This window comes from Microtus pennsylvanicus, chromosome 18, assembly GCF_037038515.1.
Source record: "Microtus pennsylvanicus isolate mMicPen1 chromosome 18, mMicPen1.hap1, whole genome shotgun sequence".
Lineage (NCBI taxonomy): Eukaryota > Metazoa > Chordata > Mammalia > Rodentia > Cricetidae > Microtus > Microtus pennsylvanicus.
In genome coordinates this window covers 29,623,791-29,649,831 of record NC_134596.1, presented here as the reverse complement: position 1 = coordinate 29,649,831, position 26,041 = coordinate 29,623,791, and the positions used below count along the sequence as shown (strand labels likewise).

At 46.8% G+C, this 26,041-nt stretch overlaps 1 protein-coding gene across 8 annotated transcripts in view; it reads left to right on the top strand.

Annotated features, from left to right (window-relative positions):
* The window catches only part of LOC142837500 (uncharacterized), a 35,274-nt gene extending 9,466 nt beyond the window's left edge, over positions 1–25,808 (top strand). For 4 of the 8 annotated variants that reach the window (XM_075952603.1, XM_075952605.1, XM_075952606.1 and 1 more), the window contains 7 exons: positions 2,914–2,934; positions 3,617–3,634; positions 4,015–4,204; positions 4,361–4,617; positions 6,979–7,177; positions 7,331–7,578; positions 8,728–8,832. In XM_075952603.1, coding sequence (XP_075808718.1) covers positions 2,914–2,934; positions 3,617–3,634; positions 4,015–4,204; positions 4,361–4,617; positions 6,979–7,177; positions 7,331–7,578; positions 8,728–8,733 — 939 coding nt within the window. In that variant the 3' untranslated portion in view covers positions 8,734–8,832. Of the gene's footprint in view, positions 1–1,439; positions 1,507–2,913; positions 2,935–3,062; positions 3,635–4,014; positions 4,205–4,360; positions 4,618–6,978; positions 7,178–7,330; positions 7,579–8,727; positions 8,833–25,795 lie in introns of those variants that run through there. The other 4 variants (XM_075952601.1, XM_075952602.1, XM_075952600.1 and 1 more) reach the window with 3 other exon arrangements.
* The last annotated feature ends 233 nt before the right edge of the window (positions 25,809–26,041 follow it).

Genomic DNA, 26,041 nt, shown 5'->3' with positions numbered 1-26,041 from the left:
GGGCGGGGTTGGTGAGCTCTCCCCTGGGTGCTGACAATGAGGGAAAGCTGGCAGGCTAAGTCAGGTACCACCCAGGCCCAGAGCCAGGACTACACAGTCGCCCGCCCCAGCATCCACCTCATCTATGAACTGCTGGGGCATGGGAAGGGGCTGGACCTGCAGATCCACAGCTCCAGGATCTCCAGGGCACAAGGCAACAATAGCACAGCCAAGACAGTGTAGTGAGGGCCAGTGTTGAGGGTGCCGCACAAGCCAGAGGCCTCGAACCACATGGGTAACGCATTGCAATGAACACGTACAAGTGAAGAGGTATACGCTAAAGGGGATACTGTGTGCCTCACTGGGCCATGCTACAGCTTCCATGATGTTTTTTGATGTCCTTTTTTTTTCTTGGTTCTACTTTTAAATTTTGTTTTCAGGGGAGGTTATAAGGGCAGAGGGCAGAAGAGAAGGGATGGAGAAATGTGAAATCCACAGAGGAGCAAGAAAAAGGCTAAAACTAAACTCTGTGTCCATCAAGATGAATAAAGACAAAGATGTTTGCAAATAAAACTAAGAAGCTGGGTGGTGGTGGCGCATGCCTTTAATCCCAGCACTCAGGAGGCAGAGGCAGGTGGATCTCTGTGAGTTTGAGGCCAGCCTGGTCTACAAGAGCTAGTTCCAGGACAGGAACCAAAAAGCTACAGAGAAACCCTGTCTCAAAAATAAAATAAAATAAAATAAAATAAAAACTAAGAGAGTTCACATCAGTCAGCTGCTCCATGAGAAACGCTGGAGGAATTCCATCTGTGTATAAAGAAATAGCATCAGAGAAACACTTAGAACGCCAAGCATGTAACTGTGAGGGGCATCCTTACTCTTCCATAGCACATGGGACAAAATGATTTCTTTTTTTTTCTTTATTTACTTATTTATTTGGTACGCAATATTCTGTCTGTGTGTGTTTGTAGACCAGAAGAGGGCAGCAGAGCAGACCTCATTACAGATGGTAGTGAGCCACCATGTGGTTGCCAGGAATTGAACTCATGACCTTTGGAAGAGCAGGCAATGCTCTTAACCACTGAGCCATCTCTCCAGCCCCCCAAAATGATTTCTTTATAAGCTTGAGATTAGCATAGAATCAGGTTTACATTTTAAAATTAGCAATTTCTGCTTATGACGTGTTGGCTTAAGGTTTAACCTGTAGCTGTTCTGACACAGCTGTTCTCCCCACAGCTGTGAAGTATATAAGACAGTGTAAGGAAGAAGATAAAGATGAGGCAGTAGTTAAAGGTTAAATAAATGAGAAGATGGGAGTCCCATCGAAGCAACCATTAAAGGCCAGCCTTGGTCCACAGCAGTTGTAAGGCAATCTTTAAAGCTAACGATTGGCTGCAGACAAAGCTGGTGGCTGTAAGGCAAAAACCCATTGTTCAAAGTTAACATTTCCCTGCTGACAGACCTGCAGACTGTCAGCTCTCCTCTCTCTAGGCTTACCATTTTATGTTCCTGGGATCTTCCTACATGGTGAGCAGCTTACACTATGGGCTCAGATTCCCGTGGGGTGACAGTAGCCGGAGTCCCCAGAAAGGGAAGGATGGTCAGAAGAGGTGGGCTTCTACTCTGACCTTGCTTTAGCTGTAGGTTCCTGGCTGGGAGCAGTGACCCCAAAGCCAGTCTCAGGGACACCCTGCCACTGCTCTGATTCTGACAGCCAAGGTGACAGAAGGAAGGACTCAGGCTTCCAAGCCTGGATCCCCAACAGGGTAGGCAGCGTTGTCAGGCCCTGAGCTGTGGAATTGGAAAACTTGTGTCCAAGACTCTGATGGTTCCAGGGTGTTGCTCTTTCTCCTTTAAAAGTAACTAAATGAGGAGCTGGAGAGATAGCTCAGAGGTTAAGAGCATTGCCTGCTCTTCCAAAGGGCCTGAGTTCAATTCCCAGCAACCACATGATGGCTCACAACCATCTGTAATGGGGTCTGGTGCCCTCTTCTGGCCTTCAGGCATACACACAGACAAAATATTGCATACATAATAAATAAATAAATATTTCTTTAAAAAGTAACTAAATGAATGAATTCTAAAGGCAAGGGTAACTGCTCCTCTAGTCAGGAAGTAAACGATTCAATGTATCATTCAAGAGATCCTGGCATTCCTGGCATTCCAGAGACAGTCCCATACCCCAGTTAAGTCAGACCACTTCAGTCTGAACACTGCTTCTACCACGTTTTAGATGTAACCATAACAACCTCCCCAAAGTCCCATTTTCCCTTCTTCCCAATGAGAATGACAGTAGGATCTGCATGACATTGTTGTTAGGATAACTGGGGCCTTCATACAGCTTTGGCAGCAATTATTATTTTTCATTATGGGTAGAACAGCAGCCATGGACCTGGAATCCTGTTTGAAGGGCAAAGGCCCAGCTGATGGCAGCCAGAGTGGCTCTCTGCCTTCAGCCCCCACTCTAGTGGGAAATTTGAGGGAGAGTCTGGGCTTTCTGGTTGAGTGATTCCTTTTATTCTGTGAAGCAGGGGCCACAGGGACAACACCAGCCTTTGGGACCCAATGTTGTTCTCTGAGCTGAGAGAGAGGTATTCTCTGCAGCCCTCCACTGCAGGCAAATGTGCAAGTTCAGGAGCCAACTAGACCTTAGATAAACTCTCAGGCCTTGTAAGGATCACAAAGAACTCTCAGTGCTTCACAGTGGTCAGGTGATGCCCAGCTCACCAACATTATTGTCCCCAGGTTACAGATGAGGAAGTTGAGGTCGAGAGAGAAGGGACTTTTTAATGTCCCAAATGAGAGGTGACAGGTCTCTCAACCTGCAATCAGCCATCTAGAGCAGGTTTAAGCACAACACCCAGACACTGAGCAGACAGAGGAGGGAGAACAGGGGACGAACCCGGTGGTGATGACTGGTTTTTCTCTCCCTAGATGAGCTCCTCCAAATCCATGGTAAATGAAGCAGAAGTCCTTGCCTCATCTTGTCTCCTCCCCAGGCAGGGTACCAGCTGTCTCAACAGGGGCCAGGACAGTCCACGGCCTTCCATAGCTGTCACTTCTGCTTGACCCTGTGGGTATGGGATGGGAGGGGAGCTGGGAGGAAGGCATCTCCCTATCTGGTGGATGCTAGAGAGTGTGACCCCTGACCAAGGGCACAAGGACACAAAGATGCCTGGGGTGAGGGGTCACTTGTTATTCTCAGGTTTTATAGCAAAGCCCCAATAGTCTCTCTCTCTCTCTCTCTCTCTCTCTCTCTCTCTCTCTCTCTCTCTCTCCTTTCTTTCTCTCTTTGTCCTCTTAAACTAATGTCCAGTTATAACCAGGGCACTGAAATCATCCTTCCAAGTTTCCAGCGCCCTCTCCCAGTAAAGATGAGAGACTAAACTGGATGCTTTAGTTCCTTATAAAATAAAAGAAAATGCCACAGTATTAATTTAGTATATGGGACATAGAATTATCACTGTGGCACTATAGAAATTGACAGTCCTCAACTTCCTCCTGAAAATAAGAATACTACACCTATTATGAGAATGGTAGCAAGCAGTGAATGAGTGCACACTGGCTACTGATTTTATTGGACTTGGGAGGTGTCTACCATGGTCCAGATCTCACTGAAGTTTTCCTGTTTCTTCAGGCCGACTTCTCAACACAGGTACCTGCCGACACCCAGAACCCAGTGTTGCTTGTAGGAATACCAAGATGGAAGACCAAGGAGGAAGGAGATCCGGGAATCGGAGGAGGGAGGAGAAAAGAGTGGCAGGATTTGGGAATATGTGGATAACCCTGGGTGAAAAGAAAATCCCAATTGCTGCACAGTATGGGATCCTTAAGGGTGGCTCAGGCCAGGGTACATCTGTGGTTTGCAGGCCTCTGGAATCCCTTAAGGAAGAGAGGCAGGTGTTAAGCAGTGAAGTCCTTCTGCCTAGGTTCCTACCCCAAGCCAGGTCTGACTCTTGACAAGCAGAATGACCCAGCTGTGCCTTTACATACAACCTACAGTCTGTGATATTTCTCCTCTTAACCCTACCAAAGGCAGCCATCACCATCAATTTCTTCTTCTCTGAGAAATTCCTGAATGAGCACTTCCAGGAGGTGGAGTTAAACCTAGGAGAGCCTCAGCCTGGAGACCTCTACCTGTTCAAGTTGTTGAGTTCTAGTCTACAGTGCTGTGGGACCCATGTGGGTGTTTACTGTCGCAACGGAGAGATCATACACTTTGAGGGTGAGCGAAAACAAATTTGGCCAGTCAAGAGAGGACTGAGCTGGCATGAAAACTGGGACGAAATTGTCTCTGAAAGAGGGCGGGGCAGCCCGGATGTGGGACTTCAGTTTGAGGAAATGCTGTCTCTGATTTGCACTGGGCCCGCTATCCCCACAGGAGTAACCACCAAGAATGGTGTAGGTGGCACAGTACAATTGCTGCTGGAGAACAGCAGAGGTAAAGTGTTCAAAGAGGGCCTCCGTCAAATGCAGAGAGAAAGACAGCTCTCTCGTGTGCTTCGCAAACGTGGTGGCATTGACCCTAAGGACCTGGATCACCGGGTGGAAAAAGTTATGAACAACGACCCTCCTGAGTACAATGCTATCAGCAGCAACTGCGCGCACTTTGCCCTGAACCTGCTGGGCATGGATTCAGTAAGCGCCTCTCTTCCAGCTGCACATCCTCATCCCAACCCTGAGTTTCTTAAGAAATATACCTAGACAACCTACTCCAGCAAAACTCCGACATTCCCCTCCCCTGCTACACTCAGACCAGGCCAGGTTCCTATAAACTGAAGGTCTTCACTCTGACATCCAAAAGTTGCAGAAAGAAATCGCTGTGCCCCGTTGTTGAAGTTACACACTATGATGCCCTTTGAGCCTTTGCCAGGATGGCCTCAAGCCCCAGTTCTTATATCCTGACCAGAATATTTACTGAATACTACCAATCTCCTGCCCCAGTGCTGGCCCAACCCCTCATTCTTCTTCCTTCAGTAGAACCTTCTGGAAGGATACACCAAGACCAAGTTCTCATCAGAAAGGAGAATTATTAGCCCCAGGGGAACAAAGGCAGGGGATAAGAGACAAGGGAGAGGGGAGAAAGGGGCAAGGGAGAAGGGAAGAGATATTTCCCCAGAGGAACATAGTACTACTGCCTTGGATAAAATGGAGGCAGATGTGGCCCATAGGAAAATGGCAGTTTATAAAGGAAAAAGTGTAACCCCTTTGTTAGAATGAGTTGGTTCTTTGGGGGGGGGGGGAGGCTTGTTAATTATGATAGACAAAGAGGGTGGTTGATTGCTGGACTTCAATTCTTTGATAGCTGGGCCTGGGTGGTCAGCATCAGGAGGAGGAAGTGACCAAATAAGGGAATAGACTTTGGTGGCTATCTTCAGGAATGTCATCTAACAGTTTAGCAAGGCAGAGGGAATGGGGGAGGACAAGATCTGCCAGAACTGTGTTTGCCCTGCTCAGGTCTACTGGAGCCCTTCCTTTTCTATTGACCAAATTCACCTTTCTGAGTTCCATCCAGCCCAACAATTCTCATCTTGGAAATCTGGGGATTCTTCTTCAAATCAAGTCAGACTTTGTGAACTCTTCCATTCTCCAAGCCTTACCAGGAGTTTCTAGCCACTCAGTCCCATGCCCAAAACTCTAGCCCAAAAAGATGTAACCCACACAATTAGCCTAGCTTAGGGCTTTCTCTCCATCCAGACCTAGTAAGTTCCTTTCTTACTTTCCTCTCTGTCTCCCTGACTTGGGTCTTAGGAGCTAAGCTCCAGGAATCACAAAGTGCCGGAGACCTGTTGATTACACCAGACCCTAAGTCAGTCCATTACTTTTAGCTTTCTTCCAAATATCATGTCCCATATGGAGAAGTGACAGGTCTCTCAACCTGTAAGCAACCATCTAGTGCAGGTTTATGCACAGCACCCAGACACTGAGCAGCCAGAGCAGGGAGGACAGGGAAAGTAGCCCGAGGTAATGACTGTTTTCTCTCCCTAGATGAGCTTCTCATCCCAGGGAAATTTAGCCAAAGTCCTTGGCTCATTTTTTTTTCCTTCCAGGCAGGGTTCCAGCATCTCAACAGTCCACTGTCTTCCATAGATGTGACTTCTGTTTGACCCCGTGGGTATGGGATGGGAAGGAAGCTAGGAGGAAGGTGTCTCCCTATTCAGTGGATTTTAGAGTGTATGATCTCTAGCCAGAGGTCAGAAGGACATAAAGTGAGGGATCACTTGATGGTTCCAGGTCATTTAGCAGTGCCCCTATAGTCCTTCTCCTATTATCTCTCCTCTGAAACCAAAGCTCAGGTATAACCAGAGCAGTGAGATCATCCTTCAAAGTCTGCAGTGCCCTCTGTAAAGATAAGAAACTAAGCTGAATGCCTTAGTTCCTTTACAGAAAGAAACATGCAATGGTATTTATTTAGTACATAGGACGCAGGATGATCATGTGGACACAGGTCAGCTGTGTGAACTATAGTAAGATTTGCTGTTCCTCAATTTCTTCCTGAATATAAGAATACTACATCTATCTTGAATGGTAGCAAGCAGTTAAATGAGGGTATATTGGCTACTGAGGTTATTGGACTTGGAAGGTGTCTACCATGGTCCAGATCTCACTGAAGTTTTATTGTTTCTTCAGGCCTACATCTCAACCCAGGTACCTGCTGACACCCAGAACCCAGTGCTGCTTGTAGGAATACCAACTTGGAAGATGAGGAAGGACATCCAGGAAGCATGATATGGAGGAGAAAATAGTGGCAGGATTTGGGAATACGTGTATGAGAGTCCCAATTGATGGACAGTATAGGGTCCCTAGGGGTGACTTAGGGCAGGGTACATATGTGCTTTTCACGCCTCTGCAGTTTCTTATAGACAGGGAGGCAGGTGTAAAGCAATGGAGACCTTCTGCCTAGGGCCCCACTCTGATCCAGGTCTACCATGTGTGATGAGCAGAAAGACCCAGCAATAACTGTGCATCCAACCTACAGTCTGACATTTCTCCACTTAGACCCTTCTAGAGAAATACTGCATCTTTAAGTTCTGCTCCAAGGAGTCCATGAGCGAGCCCTTCCAGGAGGTGGAGTTAGACGAAGGCAACACTCTCCCTGGAGATGTCCTCCTGTTCAAGAAGCCATCTTCTATGCCACAATCCTCTAAAGTCCACATGGGTGTTGACTGCGGCAACGGAGAGATCATACACTTTGATGGTGAGCAAGACAAATTTGGCCAGTCATCGGGTGGGGGCTGCGCTGGAATGAAAAATGTGTAGGCCTCTGAAAGGGGGAGGGGCAGCCCAGGTATAGAACTTCAGTTTGAGGAAATGCCAGCTCCTATATGTGCTGAACCTGCTATCTCCACAGGAAGGACCTCCAGCAGGGGCAGAGGACAAAGGCATTGGGATAGCTGTGAAGGTGTGGTATGCAAAGAGAACCTCAATGCCTTGAGGAGCTCTGGACGTCTTGTGCACGTACTTCGCCAATGCAGTGACATTAAAACTGAAGAACTGGAGGGCAGGGTGCAAACAGCTATGACCAGCATTCCTCCTCCCTACAATGATATCACCAGCAACAGTGTGCACTTTGCCTTGAAGCTGCTGGGCACGGACACAGTAAGTGCCTCTTTTCTCACTGCATAAATCTCCATCCCAGTCCCTGAGTTTGCTAAAAAAGAAAAAATGTACCTAGACTTTGCTACACTCAGACAAGGTTCCTCTAAACTGCAGGCCTTCACTCTGACATCCAAAAGTCCCAGAAACAAATCAGTGTTCCTACTTGTTGAAGTTACACACTATGATGCCCCTTTGAGCCCCTTACCAGGCTGGCCTCAAGCCCCAGTTCTTATATCCTGACCAGACATATTTACTGAATACTACCAATCTCCTGCCCCGGTGCTAGCCCAACCCCTCATTCTTCTTCCTTCAGCAGAACTTTCTGGAAAGGCACACCAAGACCAAGTTCTCAGCACAAAGGAGAACTATTTGCCCCAGAGGGACAAAGGCAGGGGATAGGAGACAAGGGAGAGGGGAGAAAGGGGCAAGGAGGAAAGGGAAGATATATTTCCCCAGAGAAACAAAGGACTGCCTTTGGATAAAGTGGAGGCAGATGTGGCCTATAGGCAAATGGAAACCCCCTTGTTAGGATGAGTTGGTTTGTTTTTATTGGGCTTGTTAATTATGGAAGAGACAAAAGAGGGACTTGGGTTTTGGGATTTCAATATTTTGATAGCTGGGCCTTGGTGGTCAGCCTCAGGAGGAGGAAGTATCCAAATAAGGGAATAGACCATGGTGTTAGGGATGTAATCTAACAGTTTAGCAAGGCAGAGGAAATGGAAGAGGACAAGATCTGCCAGAGCCATGTTTGCCCCGCTCAGGTCTACTGGAGCCCTTCACTTTCTATTGACCAAATCCACCTTTCTGAGTTCCACCCATTTCCAACCAGCCCACCAATTCTCATCTCGGAGATATGGGGATTCTTGTTCTTCAAATCAAGACAGCCTTTGGGAAGTCTTCCAGTCTCCAAGGCACACCAGCAGAGTCCAACCACTCAGCCCCATGCCCAAAACTCTAGCCCAAAGAGATGCAACCCACACATCAGCCTAGTTTCAGGGCTTTCTCTCCATTCAGACTTCGTAGGTTCCTTTCTTCCTTTACTCCCTGCCTTGGGTCTTAGGCGCTAAGCTTCAGGAATCACAAAGTTCTGGAGACCTGGTGATATCACCAGACCCTAACTCAGTCTGTTACTTCTCCTTTTTCTCCTAGAAATAAATGGACTGGACTCAACCATGGATTAATGTGACCTTGGGCCCCACTGAGTGGGCCAGAAGAGGCTTCAGAAAGAATCATTAAAATATCTTCTAAAATCTATTTAGGATGTTAGATGTTATGATTTTTTAAAAATGCTGCAAGATCCTCGCGGCAGTAGGCAGCAGAAATGCTGTAGGTCCCCAAATGGTGGTGGCGGACCATGTGGTGGCAGGCAGGGGGCCCTGGGAGCAGCCACCCTGCAGAGATGGCTGCCAGTCCCTGAGCAGTGGCTGGTCCCAGGCAGGGAGACACATGGCCAGCGGGCAGGAGACAGAAACATGGATAGACAGACATGTAGAAATGAGGTTAAATATTTATTCAGGGAGCTATGGAGGGGAAGGCAAAAAGGGGAGAAAGGTGAGGGAGGAGAGAGAAAGAGAGAGAGAGAGACAGAAAAGGGAGAGGGAGAGGGGGAGCGTGCCGCCAAAAACAGCTGCTGGTTCCTAGTGCACTTGGTATCTCTGCTTTGTAGCCTTTTATTAGCTGGGTGTCTAGGCTCAAGGAGAAACAAAGACAAAACAAACAAAAAAGCAACATCGTGGGGGTGGGCTCTAAGTTCCTAAACTGGAGTTTGGTTCTGGCTCCTCCAGGAAGCCTGCTCAGGGTGTAGGCTCCTCCTACAAATTCATTTCCCCTTCTCCCACCTCATTCTCCCACTCTTCCCCACCCCACCCCCTTATTGCCCTGTGATTCAGCCCTGCTTGTCTGAAGTATGGTTCAGCCCCTGCCCTCTGACTCACTCATTTATTCGTTCATGAATTCAATAGCAATCATTTATTAGAGGCCTACCGCGCAGACCTGCTCCTCAGGCAATACAGCAGTGAACAGGAGACCATAGATTGCTCTGAAGGAGCAAGAATGAAGCAGTGGCCGTTCAGCTTCTAGGGTCAGCAGGGGAGTGTGAGGCTGCTTCCGTTTTTAGGGACACACATAAGAAATGGGTCTGGGATCTCAGGGAAATGACCACAGAGTCCAAAGCACTAGGAGCACCTGGGTTTTTACTATCAACGAAAAGGTGACCCTGTCCCTCACTCTGGATGGCCAGTGCTAGGCCAGAGCTAGGCCTCACAGCTTAGGTGGCTGCTAACATCAACAAACGCTGTGCAACTGATAATCAAGTGTAATCTTGGAGAACAGGGCCCAGCTTTTTTGTTGTTTATGGGTTTTTTGTTGTTGTTGTTGATATGTATGTTTTGTTTTCAGATAGGGTTTCTGTGAATCCCTGGCTGTCCTGGAACTCACTCTGTAGACCAGACTGGTCTTGAACTCACAGATCCTCCTGTCTCTGCCTCCTGAGTGCTGGGTTTAAAGCTCTGTGCCAAGACCACCTGGCATAGGATGCAGCCTTGGGCACTTTGATCTTAGACAAATGTTAGGCTATGAGCCTGTCCAGAATTCATGGCATCCAAGGCTACAGGACTCTGCTGAGAAGAGGAAACCTGAGACAAAGGAGATGGAGCCTGTGCTCTCTATCTATATAAAACTCCCACTGGTAGAAAAGATGGAACCGCTGGGTGCAGCGCTCAGGAGAGCAGAGCTCTTTGAGCTTGAGACCAACCTGGTCTACATAGCAAGTTCTAGGACAGCCAGAACTACAAAGAAAGAAAGAAAGAAAGAAAGAAAGAAAGAAAGAAAGAAAGAAAGAAAGGAAGGAAGGAAGGAAGGAAGGAAGGAAGGAAGGAAGGAAGGAAGGAAGGAAGGAAGGGAGATCATATTTCATATACATTTCTTACAGTCCAGAGGACTAAGGAAAGCAATATGTAGGTTCTTCTGCTGTCAGCACAGTGTGGCTGGAATCACTGGAAGTCACTAGAATGAATGAGGGTTCTAAGCGGGTGGGGAGATTGTCCCCAGATTTGTGGATTGGAAGGATCTCAAGTTGGACTGAGGAAAGTGAAAGTGGGGAGGGGTTTCCTAGAGAGGTGATGGCTCAGTAGTTAAAAGCACCTGTTGCTTTTTCAGAGGACCTTGGTTCGATTTCCAGCACCCACATGTTAACACATGACTACCTCCAACTCCAGCTCCAGGGGGTCTGATGCCCACTTCTGACCTCCTGGAACACCTCACAAACATGCACACGATGCCCATGCATACATGCAGGCAAAACACTCACAACTGTGAAATAAAAAATAAACGAACCATAAAAAAGAAACTGATCTGTGTTGAGCAAGAGACAAGGAGACATAGCATGAATTTTTATTGATGTTCATGATAAAAACTCGGAGTTGGGGGTGAAAGTTGAGGATCAGAGAAACCTGTGGCCAGCCACTAGAGAGTTCTTACCTCTACCAATGCTCAGACCAAAGGGTGATCCTGTCCTCAGACTGCTGCCTCAGACTGAATGGAGCTCCTGTCTCCTGCTGCATTATATTCCTCTCTCTACCTTGTTGCATCCCGTCCTAGTGCTGGAATTAGAGGCCTGGGATCCCAAGTGCTGGGATCACCTTTGTGTGAGCTCTATTTATATTCTAGACTGAATCAATTTTGTGTAGCCCAGGGTGGTCTTGAACTAACAGAGATCCATCTGCACCCGGAGTCCTGGGAGTAAAGGTGTGTGCCACCCCTCCCTGGTCTCTAGAGGCTTAGTTCTGCACTGTGATCTTGAGGCAAACTTTATTGTTAAAACACAAACAGGATATCACTACAGGGAAAGGAATGTTAGAGCAGACTGGCTGGGCATGAGGATGGCCTAAACAAAGCTGTTTAAACTGAGGGTTCCAACTGGGTCTGGTAGCTGAGCATAGCATTCAGAAAAAGGTTGGCAGAAGTAAAGGATTCTGAACCCAGAAAACCTGAAATGAATTCAAAATCAAACACATAATGGAAGTGGGGAGTCCTGGCCTGTGCTGCCTACTGTGACTTTACTGCAATTGTAACTCTAAACAGAACATCACACGCTACAACTCTGACCTGATCACACCAGACACTGACACTGCCTGACACACCTTGGTGCACACTGCAGACCCTCCCTGGAGAATAACATGCCATGAACCACAGCACTTTCAACGGTACATACAAAGTCTTCTCTGGCGATATTTGCTTATGCCTTAACAATTACGCTTGCCTGAAAATCAGATTGCAAAGTAAGCCACTAGAGAGCCATAGAGGTCAGGCAGTGGTGGCATACACCTTTAATCCTTACATCCAGGAAGCAAAGACAGAGGGATCTCCATGAGTTCAAGGCCACCCTAGTGTACACAAGATTGACCCAGTCTAAAGAGAACAGAGCCAAATGGTGGTGGCTCAACCTTTAATCCCAGTATTTAGGAGTCATAAGCCTTTAAACCAGGACTAGGGAGGAGGAGACAGGCAGGGGTATGTCTGGTCAAAGAGAAGAAAACAAGGCAGGAGGAGACAGGGGCTCATGGTATTCGGTCTGAGGATTCAGTAGAGGTAAAATGTCTCTCTAGTGGCTGGATCCTCTACTTCTTTGATCTACTTCGGTGTTTACCCCATTTTGACTCTGGGTTTTTCTTATGAAGACCAATTGAAATTCGGGCCACGATCTCCTCTTACAGAAATATAATGATCCAGTTACAGACACAGGGACTTTGTCATGGTCTTACCACTATTCTTCAGCATGTGTCAAATTAGCGTGTCTTCTGGTTGCAGTGTTACACAAACAAGCACATCTCTCTCATTAGTGTGTAAATTTACTTTAGTCCTGACTGGTAAAATTATGTGTGACAAATAACTGGTTTTGTTATCTGCTTCTTAATTTTACACATAAATATGAGTGTATGTGTCTATGTATGTGAAGTGTATGTGTGTATGGGTGTGAAGTATATGTGTGTATGCGTGTGAAGTGTATGTGTGTATGCATGTGAAGTGTATGTGTGTATGCATGTGAAGTGTATGTGTGTATGCGTGTGAAGTATATGTGTGTATGCATGTGAAGTGTATGTGTATGCGTGTGAAGTGTATGTGTGTGCTGTATGTGCACATGTATATGCGGGTGGGCATGCCACAAAACTACAGGGAGATATCCTCCTTTGTCATGCTCTGCCTTGTTCTTTGATGCAGGGTCTCTCACTGAACTGAGCTCACAGATTTCCTCTAGGCTGGCACTCAGCCATGCTCAGAGATTCTGCTCTCTCCATGACCTCTCAGTGCTGGGTAAGAGGTGTGAACAGGATCATGTCTGACGTTTACATGCGTGCTGGGATCTGAACTTTAGTCTCATATGTCAGCACTCTTAATTGCTGAATCATCTCTCCAGCCACAAAGAATTGTTTTAAAAATCTTTTCTTTTGGATTTAGTTATTGGATTTATTGATATGTGTGCCTGCTTTAGATCCCTGCATACAGAGTCATGTAAAAATTTCTCAGGTACAAAGTTTTACTCAGTAGCAATGTTAAGATGTCCTGACCTACACTAGGGAGACAGAAAAGGACATAAGGGCTTTCTTTCCTAACGCTTTGATAAATCATCTGACAAAATCAATTTAAGCAGGGCTTTATTTTTGCTCATAGGCTGAGGATATATGTTGGGAAAATGTGATAGGAAGGGTTTGAGGCAAGACATAGGACAACCTCAGTCATGAAGCAAAGAAAGATGAATGAATGCTGGGCTTCATATTATCTCTCTCCGTCAGTCTCCTGCTGTAATGCAGTACAGGGTAGCCTGGAACTCACAATTCTTCAGTCTCCTGAGCCTTCAGGCTCTAGATCTGCACAATCACATCAGACTCATCCTCAGTCCTTTCTATTTATATTTATTTTAGTCCACAGTTTGGCTAAATTTCCCAGGGTGGTCTCAAATACTCAGTCCTGCCTCAGTTTCTCTGATAATTGGGACTTCATGTATGTTGTAATCTGCTGGCCTGATCTGTCACCTGAATACTGTGCCCCTTTAAGAGACAAGCTCTGCCCACTCTCAATCTCTCCCTTCCACCTCTCCTGCCTTCTCTCCAACCAGCTCTCCCGGTCTTCTCTTCTTCTGGAGAGGCAGCTTCTGCCTCTCTCTCTCTCTCCCCCTTTTCCCTTTCTTCCCTTTCTCTCTCTTCTGTCCTCCTTTCTCTCTTACCTTCTCCCTCTCCCCTCCTCTATAACCCGTTACTATTATGCTGGTCCCAATACCCACTAAGTAAACTCTATACCCAAGCACTCTCTGCACGATGTAGCTGTTTGTCTCCCCCACACCAAGAGACCTGCAAAACCTCAGGTCACCAGCACAGGCCCTCGTGGAACTGGTCTCGTGTCACCCGCATTATGAATGATAACAATACACACATCACCACACCAACTCCAAGAATCTGATTTTTAATTTTGTTCCTTAGTTTTGTGTCTTCCTCCATGTATCTTCCTTTTTGTTAAAATTGAGAGGCTATTTCAACCAGGGCATCAGATTGGAGAGTGTATCATATAGTGTTTCCAGGATATCAGGGTTTTGTTAATAAATCTTTCCTTGCTAGGTTTTATTAAGGTATAAACCCGTAGAACATAAAGTCAGACAGTACTTTTCTGTGTTACTTCTCAAAGCAAGGAGAAAAAACTTTAACACCCTTCATGGGAAAAGGGCTATGGAGACAGAGATAAAACAGGCCCAAATTCTGCTCCTAAAATGCTCACATGATTATGTGAACCCCAAGGCCTGCATCAAGGGTGGCCATGCAGGAAGTGTCATGAGAGACCCCACTCCTCCTCCGTTTCTATTCAGAAAAGAACAGGCCTCCCATGGACATCAACAAAACATAGCGTATCGTGTTTCAGTAAGACTGAGTACCTCCCCTTATATGATTCTGGGCAAAGTCACCCAGTATGAGGAATAGGGTCTCAAAAGCCAGTGAAAGAGTCAGAAAAATACCTGCACCCACTGTTAGGAGTCCCACAAGAGCACCAAGCTCCACAACTGTTCTATACATGCAGAGGGCCTAGGTCAGTGCCAGACAGGCTCCCTGGTTGTCAGTTCAGTCTCCTTGAGCCCCTATGAGCCCAGGTTAGTTGATTCTGGGGTTTTCTTTTGGTTTCCTTGACCCCCCCACCCCCCCAAACCCCAGCTCCTGCAACTCTTCCTCACACCCCTTCTCCAGGATTCCCTGGACTCCACCTAGTGTTGGGCTGTGGGTCTGCATCTGTCCCCATCAGATGCTGGATGCAGCATCTCTGATGACAACCTGGCTAGGCACCCATCTGGTCACAGGAGATGCCAGTTCAGCCTCTGTATCTGCTGTTGCTAGGAGTCTCAGCTCCATACAACAATACTCTGTGGAGAGATGCCTTGCTCAGCATAGGCACAGGGCTGGGGGACCTTGGCACTGCTTCTCAAATTGTAATATTCCTTGTTCTATATGTTTATAAAGAGGATTAACAATAAATAGTTTAAGGCTAGAGTGAACTATATGTTGGGTTCCATGGTGGTCAGGAGTACATAGTAAGAATCTCTTGCAAAAAAGAAATATAAACAAAAACTCCAGTAACAGTAACAAGAAATTCCATAATTAGAAATAATTTTAAAAACTCTTAAGAATATTTTAGTAGCAAGTGGAAATGCTGTAAGAAAAGGTAAATGAAATAAATTTGAAAAAATACCAAGGCATATCTTACTCATGTATATGATTCATCAAATAGTATCACAGTAATATAATTTTTTTTTTGTTTTTTGAAACAGAGTTTCTCTTTAACTTTGGAGCCTGTCCTGGAATTTGCTTTGTAGACCAGGCTATCCTCTAACGCACAGAGATACACCTGTCCCTGCCTTCCAAGTGCTGGGATTAAAGGCATGTGCCACCACAACCCAGCTGATATAATTATTTTTTAAATAATTTATTTAACTTTATTTTATGTGCATTGGTGTGAAGGTGCCAGATCCCCTGGAAATGGTGTTGCAGACCATTCTGAGCTGCCAAGTAGATGCTGGGACTTGAACCCGGTTCTTCTGGATAAACAGCCAGTGCTCTTATCCGCTGAACCATCTCTTCACTCCCTAGGCTGATATTATTAATTGGAGTTTTAGAACAGAAGAAAGTAGAGCAGAAAATGTGCGGGGATAAAAGCAAAAGGTGAAAGACAAAACTCACATTAAATTTGCTGGAGCGGTGACAAGGGAAACACGAAGATCGCACCCCAAACACAACACAATCAAAGCTAGAGATAGAGAGAGCAAAGATAAGGAGAACCCGAGAGCAGCCAAGGACAATACAGGCTCTGATTCTCAACAGTGCGCACCTTCATTGACTCCTCACTTGCTAAGATGAAGTCCAAGCAGGGCGGTGGTGGCGCACGCCTTTAATCCCAGCACTCGGGAGGCAGAGGCAGGAGGATCTCTGTGAGTTCGAGGCCAGCCTGGGCTACAAGAGCTAGTTCCAGGACAGGAACCAAAAAGCTACGGAGAATCCCTGTCTCGAAAAAATCCAAAAAAAAAAAACCCAAACAAACAAACAAAAAACAAAAAAAACCCCACATACTCGTACAAAATTAATTACTGAGAAATCAAGAACAATGGCAATGGGTTTTTGATCCTACTGCACATACTGGCTTTGGGGGAGCCTAGGCAGTTTGGATGCTCACCTTACTAAATCTGGATAGAGGTGGGCAGTCCTTGGACTTCCCACAGGGCAGGGAACCCAGATTGCTCTTCCAGAGGATGAGGGAAGGGACTTGATCGGGGGAGGGGGAGGGAAATGAGAGGCAGTGGCGGGGAGGAGGCAGAAATCCTTAATAAATAAACAAATTTAAATAAAAAAATAAAATAAAATCTTTTCTATACGGAAAAATTGGCCTGAAAAAAAAAAAAGATGAAGTCCAGATGCTGCGGAGAAAATTCTCCACAGGGACACAAGGGTGGGAGAACGGGCCCTGCCCTCACCAGCTGCAGCACACGGGAGAGCGGGCACAGCACCTCACCTGGGCAGCACACTAGAGCTGAGCCTGTTGGTGGGGCCAGATGTGCTGGGACCCAGTGTGAGAGAAGAGCTGCCCACCCCACCCTGCCCTATCCCTGGTATGACCTGGATTAAAAGGGAAAGAAAATACCTACCCCTATTGCTGCCTGCCACAGGCAGGAGAACTGACTTTGGAGCCATGAGAACAAGAGCTGGGCCTGCCCCTTGTAAAGTCCAGCAATCTGGAGGGCAGGCCCTGCCCCTCACCAGGGCAAAAGAGTAGAGCAGGTCCTGTTGATGTGAACGCAGGTGAGGTGAACCTGGGGTGTGAGGGCAGGGGACCTGGCCCCACTCCTCACTGTCTGCTTCATTAGGTGAGCTGGCCAGGGCGGGGCTGGTGAGCTCTCCCCTGGGTGCTGACAATGAGAGAAAGCTGGCAGGCTAAGTCAGGTACCACCCAGGCCCAGAGCCAGGACCACACAGTCGCCCGCCCCATATCCACCTCATCTATGAACTGCTGGAGCATGGGAGGGGCTGGACCTGCAGATCCACAGCTCCAGGATCCCCAGGGCACAAGGCAACAATAGCACATCCAGGACAGTGTAGTGAGGGCCAGTGTTGAGGGTGCCGCACAAGCCAGAGGCCTCGAACCACATGGGTAATGCATTGCAATGAACACGTACAAGTGAAGAGGTATATGCTAAAGGGGATACTGTGTGCCTCACTGGGCCACGCTACAGCTTCCATGATGTTTTGATTTTTTTTTCTTTTTTTTTGGTTCTATTTTTAAACTTTGTTTTCAGGGTGTGGGGGCGGAGGTTGCAGGGCAGAGGGCGGAAAGAAGGGATGGGAGTGAGATCAGGATACCTGATGAGAAATCGAAAAAGAATCAAGAAAAAATTTAAAAAGAAAACATTAGAACACAATTCTGTCCAACAGGATGAATAAAGGCAAAGTTGTTTGCAAATAAAACTCAGAGGGTTCATATCAGTCAGCTGTCCCATGAAAAATGGTGAAGGAATTTCATTTGTGTGTCGAGAAATAGTATCAGAGAAACACTTAGACCGCCAAGCATGTAACTGTGAGGGGGCATCCTTACTCTCTCTTAAAGCACACAACGTTTTAAAGCAAAATTTATAAAACTGTCCCGTGGAGTGTGTCACGTACATATGACAAACACGACATAAGACAGGAAGGGATGGTGGGACCAGAGCTACAGCACTGATGGTCTCTACACTGGCTGTGCAGATACACGCTCCATAATGAAGTAGTTTGTGTAAAGTACGTATTATTTTATTATTAGCACCACACTCTAACCAATTACCCTAACTGTCCAGCTGGAAAACTAGTTACATTATCATGTCTAAAGTGACTGATAATACATAAAACAAAGAAATGGAGCTAAATGCCAGCAGATGATTAAAGTGGGGTCTATTTGAGTCAGAGTCTTATTATATGACACGGGTTATATAACCCAGGTGAGTCTGGAACTCACTATGTAGCCCAGGCTGCTCTCAAACTCTCAGTTCCTCCTACTTCAGCCTCCTGGGTGCTGGTATTCAGGTGTGTGCTGCCATGCCCATCTTAAAGTCAATTAGTAAAATTATCCAAATATACTAAAAGTAGACAAGAGACGGAGAACAAAAGAATACACACACACAGACAGACATGCTCTCTCTCATACACACACACATACGCTGACACACACACATGCTCACACACACACGCGCTCACACACACACATACACACATGCTCTCTCTACACACACACATGCTCACACACACACATACACACATGCTCTCTCTACACACACACATGCTCACACACACATACGCTGACACACACATGCTCACACACACACGCGCTCACACACACATACACACATGCTCTCTCTCTCACACACACACACACGAACAAAAGAATACACACACACACAGAGACATGCTCTCTCTCTCTCTCACACATACACAAACACGCTGACACACACACATGCTCACACACACACACACACATGCTCACACACACACACACGCTCACACTCCAGAAGGGGAAAACCTGTAAATAATGATAGACCAAAGATTAACCATATCAAGTCATCACATTAAATATTTCTAGATTGAAAAGGAAGACCCAATTATATTCTATGTATGTATTTTAAACACAGTAATATAAAGCCAGGCCTATGGTGTGTACTTGAGCCTGAGCTGAGACCAGCCTGAGCAACAAGTGAGACTCCCATCTCCAAATCAAACGTAAACGCAAAGACACAAACAGATTGCACGTCAAAGGGAAAAAGGAAAGCAAATGAGTGAAAAAGGACACGGATGCAATTAGCAAGCTTAGAGTTAGATGAAGACTTAAACTCCAGCATTCACAGAGCTATGGGGGACATTCATATTGATAAATGTAGCTCATCCAAAGATGCCACAGTCATAAAAGATTTAGACGTAATAAGCGTTTCCAACTCCACAGACAAAATCTATAGGAAGAAAGGGAGACAATTCTGCCCCTGTACTTAGCAGGAACTCTTACCATTCCCCTTAACAGACAGAAAACTGTAGAAAAAACAAAGTTAATATAGTCAGAGGTGACTTGAGAAATATAGCCACCACCTTGCCCAGCGTGTGCTCACAGAACACTACACTCAAACATGCAAAATACACTTGCAAGGATGCCAGCATGTCCCCTAGAACAGAGCATAAAGCAAACCTCAATAATTCATGGGATTGAAAGCTAGCTCCCGTCCTTGTCCAAGGCAGTGTGGAGATGAAGCGTTGAGTTCCCCGAGGCCAGTGAAGAGTGAGGGAAGGGAGCTGAGGAGAACGGGCGGTCATGGATGTCAGAGATCAGATGATGAAAGGTAGGAGGAGGGGAAGGAGGAGCCATTTACCTACCTGGACCCTGGCCCTCAGGCTCTGGCTAATGCTGCTGCCTCACTCAGATTGGCCAGGACACCGGTGCCCAGAATCTGGCCCCAGAAATTCCTGTTTAGCCCCTTTATCTGCCAGATCCATGGAAACTTGTTCTCTTACCCCTGACACAGAAGACTGACATCTCACAAGGAGTGAATTGTGGTAACTACTGTTGGGTCCCAGGGACACACAAATAAGAGGGAACAGATCACCAAGGTCTGTGAACCAGAAGCAAAGTATTGGTAACATTGGTGTATAGCTCTGCAAGACTACCTCCAGGTAAATATGAGCTAATTGTGTGCAGTTAGTCTTAGACTAAGGCTAAATTGTTATTTTCTTGTTACTCTGAGTAAATGGAGTAAGGCAGGCTTTTAAGAGCTTTACAGTCCTCGTGGGACAATAGATCTAGTTGTGAAGCATATCCTAGTATATTTTCTATACATTGATATTATACAGCTTAATGAGAACTCATCTCCCTGACCATCCATGGACATATGTGTGCCCAACAGATGCAATATATACATGAGACAAACACGCAGCAGTGGGAAGACAGCCATGGCTGTTCATTAGGGAAGAAATGAAGAGGCACGTGAGAGAAATTACAGACAGGAGCAAGTGGTCATTTATAGTCAGTAACCTAACAGCCTCCCCAGGTGGGGCTCCCCAGAGAATCATTCACCTAGTGGGTTGACATCTGAACACTAGTTATCACCTGCTGTGTACTGTTATGGCCTTCTTTACAGTCCTCTGTCACAGCAAGTTTTATTCCAGACGCCGCAGGGCAAAGAGACACTTGCCAGCTAACTGGAGCCACAGTCACAGTTTGGGTTTCTAATACTGTGGCAATGGGGATGGATTTTGAGCTTTTTTGTTGTTGTTGTTGTTGTTTTGTTTTTTTGAGACAGGGTTTTTTGTTGTTTTGAAGCCTGCCTTGGAACCAGCTCTTGTACACCAGGAAGTCTCAAACTCACAGATGTCCACCTGCCTCTGCCTTCCTAGTGCTGGGATTAAATGTGTGTGCCACCAGCGCCCGACTTGAATCTCTTTTTATAGTGAAAACTAAGCATCAGATGTGGGACAAAAGGATTTTTTTTTGTAATCTTGAGGTTCAACGTATAGTCACATATACATTTTAATATTAACAACTTGTATGTACACACACACACACACATGCTTATAGGGTGCTGGCTTAAGCCTGCGGATATTGACACAGCTGCTCTTCCCATAGCTGGGAAGGACAGAGAGAATGCAGAAAGGTCGCTTAGAGGCAGTAACTAGAGATTAAAGAAATGAGAGGCTGTTAGTGTCATAAAGCAACTAGTAAAGACTAACCTTCTCCACACACTTGTAAGGCACAGATTTTATTGTTATAAGTTAACCATTGGCCACTGACAAAGGTTCTGCACATAAGACAAAAACCCATTGTTCAAAGCTAAAATTTGGCTGCTGACAGACCTGCAGGCAGTCAGCTCTCCTCTCTCCAGGCTTACCATTTTATGTTCCTGGGATCTTCACTACAAGGTGAGCAGCTTACATTATGGGCTCAGATTCCAGTGGGGTCACAGTGATGGGGGCCCCTGGACAGGGAAGGATGGTCAGAAGAGGTGGGCTCCTTGCTTTAGCTGTAGGTACCTGGCTGGGAGCAGTTACCCCAAAGTCAGTTACAGAGACACCCTGACACTGCTCTGTTTCTGGTAGGCAGGGCGACAGAAGGAAGGACTCAGGCCTCCAAGTCAGGATCCCCAACAGGGTGGGCAGTGTTGTCTGGGCCTGGGTCTTAAAATTGGAAAACTTGTGTCCCAGACTCTGATGGTTCCAGGGTGTTGCTCTTTCTCCTTTTAACATAACTAAGTGAATGAATACTAAAGGCAAAAGTAGCTGCTCCTCTAGTCAGGAAGAAAGAAGGAGTCAATACTTCCGTTGGTGGGGGCTGGAAGCGGGGTTCCATGTGCCATTCAAGAAGTCCCAGTACTCCGGGACCAGTCCCCTACCCTGGCTAAATCAGACCACCTCAGTCTGAACACTGCTTCTACCACTTTTTAGATGTAAACTTAACAACCACCCCAGACCCATTTTTCCCTTCTTCCCAATGAGAATGACAGTAGGATCTGCATGACATTGTTGTTGGGCTAATGGGAGCCTTCATACAGCTTTTGGGAACAAGTATTATTTTTCATTATGGGTGGAACAGCAGCCATGGACCTGGAATCCTGTTTGAAGGGGCAAAGGCCCAGTTGATGGCAGCCAGAGAGGCTCTCTGCCTTCAGCCCCCACTCTAGTGGAAAATTTGAGGGAGAGTCTGGGCTTTCCTGTTGAGTAATTCCTTTGGATCTGTGATGCGGGGGTCCCAGGGACAACACCAGCCTTTGAGACCCAATGTCCTCCTCTGAGCTGAGAGAGAGGTATTCTCTGCAGCCCTCCACTGAAGGCAAATGTGCACGTTCAGGAGCCAACTACACCTAGATAAACCGTAGATAAACCCTCAGGCCTTGTAAGGATCACAAAGAGCTCTCAGTGCTTCACAGTGGTCAGGTGATGCCCAGCTCACCAACATTATTTTCCCCAGTTACAGATGAGGAAGTTGAGGTCGAGAGAGAAGGGCCTTTTTGTTGTCCCATATGGAGAGGGGACAGGTCTCTCAACCTGCAATCAACCATCTAGAGCAGGTTTATGCACAACACCCAGATATTGAGCAGACTGAGCAGTGAGGACAGGGGACGAACCCGGTGGTAATGACTGGTTTTTCTCTCCCTAGATGGGCTTCATCTTTTCCAAGGTAAATGGAGCAGAAGTCCTTGCCTCATCTTGTCTCCTCCCCAGGCAGGGTCCCAGCTGTTTCAACAGGGGCCAGGACAGTGCTCCGCCATCAACAGCTGTAACTTCTGCTTGACCCCGTGGGTATGGGATGGGAGGGGAGCTGGGAGGAAGGTGTCTCCCTATCTGGTGGATGTTAGAGAGTATGATCCCTGACCAAGGGCACAAGGACACAGAGATGCCTGGGTCAGTTGTCACCTGTTGTTTTCAGGACCTTTAGCTGTGTCTCAATGGCCCCCTACCCTGAAACCAAAGCTCAGGTTTAACCAGGGCCGTGAAATCATCCTTCCATGTCCACAGCGCCCTTTGTTCCTGGTGAAGATGAGAAACTACTTGGACTTCTCTGTGTTATATTTAAAAAAAAAAACCCACAGTATTTATTTAGTACATGGGATGCAGGATGGTCACATGGGCACACATTATCTGTGTGTACAGTAACAAGATTTGATATTCCTCAATTCCCCCCTGAAGACAAGCATACTACACCTATCTTGAGAATGGTAGCAAGCAGTGAATGAGAATACACGTTTACCTCTGAAGTTATTGGACTTGGGATGTGGCTATCATGGTCCAGATCTCACTGAAGTTTTCCTGTTTCTTCAGGAGCACAACGACTCAACCCAGGAACCTGCCGATACCCAGAACCCAGTGTCGCTTGTAGGAATACCAAGATGAAAATGATGCAGGCCATCCAGGAACTGGGAGAGGGAGGAGAAGAGAGTGGCGGGATTGGGGAATAGTGGATAAACCTGGGCTGCAAGGAAGGCCCAACTGCTAGACAGTGTGGGATCCACAAGGGTGGCTCAGGGCAGCTTACATCTGTGGTTTTCAGGCCTCCAGAGTCCCTTAAGGACAGGGAGGCTGGTGTGGAGCAGTGAAGACCTTGTGCCTAGAGCCCCACCCCGAGTCAGGTCTACCTCTGTGATGAGCAGAATGACCAGGCTATACCTGTGCATCCACCCTGCAGTCTGTGACATTTCTCCTCTTAGACCCTGGAAGAGGTATTCAACACCTTGAAGTTTTTCTCTGAGTATTTCATTGATAATGCAGCAAGATTTGATATTCCTCAATTTCCTCCTGAAAATAGGGATACTACACCTATCTTGAGAATGGTAGCAAGGCGTGAATGAGTGCATGTTGGCTACTGAAGTTATTGGACTTGGGAGGTGTCTACCATGGTCCAGATCTCACTGAAATTTTTCTGTTTCTTCAGGAGGACAACGACTCAACCCAGGAACCTGACGATACACAGAATCCAGTGTTGCTTGTAGGAACACTGAGTTGGAAGATGGTGAAGGCCATCCAGGAACTGGGAGAGGTAGGAGAATAGAGTGGTGGGATTGGGGAATAGTGGATAAACCTGGACAGCAAGGAAGGCCCAACTGCTAGACAGTGTGGGATCCACAAGGGTGGCCCAGGGCAGCTTACATCTGTGGTTTTCGGGTCTCCAGAGTCCCTTAAGGACAGGGAGGCTGGTGTAGAACAGTGAAGACCTTGTGCCTAGAGCCCCACCCCGAGCCAGGTCTACCTCTGTGATGAGCAGAATGACCCGGCTATACCTGTGCATCCACCCTGCAGTCTGTGACATTTCTCCTCTCAGACCCTGGCAGGGGCACCCACCATCTTGAAGTTCTTCTCTGAGGATTACATTGGTCAGAACTTCCAGGAGGTGGATTTAGACAACGGGAATACTCAGCCTGGAGACCTCTTCCTGTTTGAGTTTCAGTTTCCTGTGCTGGTGCTCTTTGTGGCCCACGTGGGTGTTTACTGCGGCCAGGGAGAGATCATACAATATGAAGGTGAGCGAGAACAAATTTGGCCTATCACAGGGTTGTTGCAGTGGGGTGAAAACTGGGATGAAATTGTAGGTTTCTGAAAGGTGGAGGGGCAGCCCTGGTGTGGGACTTTAGTTTGAGGAACTGCTGTCTCTGATTTGCATTGGGCCTGCTATCTCCACAGGCAAGATGTTCACCAGGCCTATTAGCTTCATAGACATGATTTTCACGGAAGATTCAAATAGTATACGACAAAAGCTTCAGGGTTACTTGGAAGGTGTGGTGTATAAAGAGGGCCTCCTTGCGATGAAATACTCCCGAAATCTCAAACGTGTACTTCGCAAACGTGGTGGCGTTGACCCTAAGGTGCTGGAGAGACGTGTACGAGAAGCGATGAACAGCATCCCTCTTCCCTATCATCTTGTTGAGAACAACTGCGTGCACTTTGCCCTGAAGCTGCTGCGCATGAACTTAGTAAGCTCCTCCCCTCTAGATGCACAAATCCAATCTCAGCCCCAAGTTTGCTAACAATTGCATCTAAGACAACCTGCTCCTACAAAATACCCCCCCAAACACTCAGACCAGGTTCCTCTAAACTGCAGGTCTTCACTCTTGACATCCAAAGTCCCAGAAACAAATCAGTGTGCCTACTTGTTGAAGTTACACACGATGAAGCCTTTTGACCCCTTGCCAGGTTGGCCTCAAGCCCCAGTTCTTAGATCCTGACCAGACATATATACTGAATACTACCAATCTCCTGCCCCAGAGCTAGCCCAACCCCTCATTCTTCTTCCTTCAGTAGAACTTTCTGGAAGGACACACCAAGACCAAGTTCTCAGCACAAAGGAGACCTATTTGCCCCAGAGGGACAAAGGCAGGGAATAGGAGACAAGGGAGAGGGGAGTAGGGGCAAAGGAAAATAGGAAGATATATTTCCTCAGAGGAACAAAGGACTGCCTTTGGATAAAGGGGAGGCAGATGTGGCCCATAGGCAAATGGCAGTTTATGAAGGGAAAAGGGTAACCCCTTGTTAGGATGAGTTGGCTTGCTTTGATTTGGTATGTTAATTAGGGTCGACAAAAGGGCCTTTTGATTGCTGAGTTTAAACATTTTGAAACTGGACCTTGGTGGTCAGCCTCAGGAGGAGGAAGTATCCAAATAAGGGAATAGACCATGGTGTTAGGGATGTAATCTAACAGTTTAGCAAGGCAGAGGGAATGGGGGAGGACAAAGATCTGCCAGAACTGTGTTTGCCCTGCTCAGGTCTATTGGAGCCCGTCCTTTTTTATTGACCAAATCCACCTTTCTGAGTTCCACCCAGCCCACCAATTCTGATCTCAGAGCTTTGAGAATCCTAGTTCTACAAATCAAGACAGCCTTTGGGAAATCTTCCAGTCTCCAAGCATTAACCGGAGGGTCCAATCACTCAGCCCCATGCCCAAAATTCTAGCCCAAAGAGATGTAACCCATAGATTAGCCTAGCTTTGGGATTGCTTTTTGATTTCTCTCTATCCAGTCCTGTTCCTTCCTTGCTTCTCTCTCTCTCTCTCTCTCTCCCTCCCTCCCTCCCTCCCTCTCTCCCTCCCTCCCTCCCTCCCTTGGGTCTTGGGGACTACGCTCCAGGAATCACAAAGTCCCTGAGACCTGGCAATTACACCAGACCCTAACTCAGTCTGATACTTCTCCTTTCCCTACTAGAAATAAATGGACAAGGACTCAACCATGAATTAATGTGACCGTGGGCCTCCTGAACGGGCCAGAAGAGGCTTCAGAAAGAATCATTAAAGTATCTTTTAAAACTTAATTAGGACGTTGGCTCTTCTCTCTACTCCACGTGGATCTGCTCTTCTCCCAGAATGCCCTTGTGCTTGCTTCCTGGGTCAGCCCACCCTTAAATTCCACTCCTTCCAGGAAACTGCTAAGCTTCTCACATAGTGGGCAGGT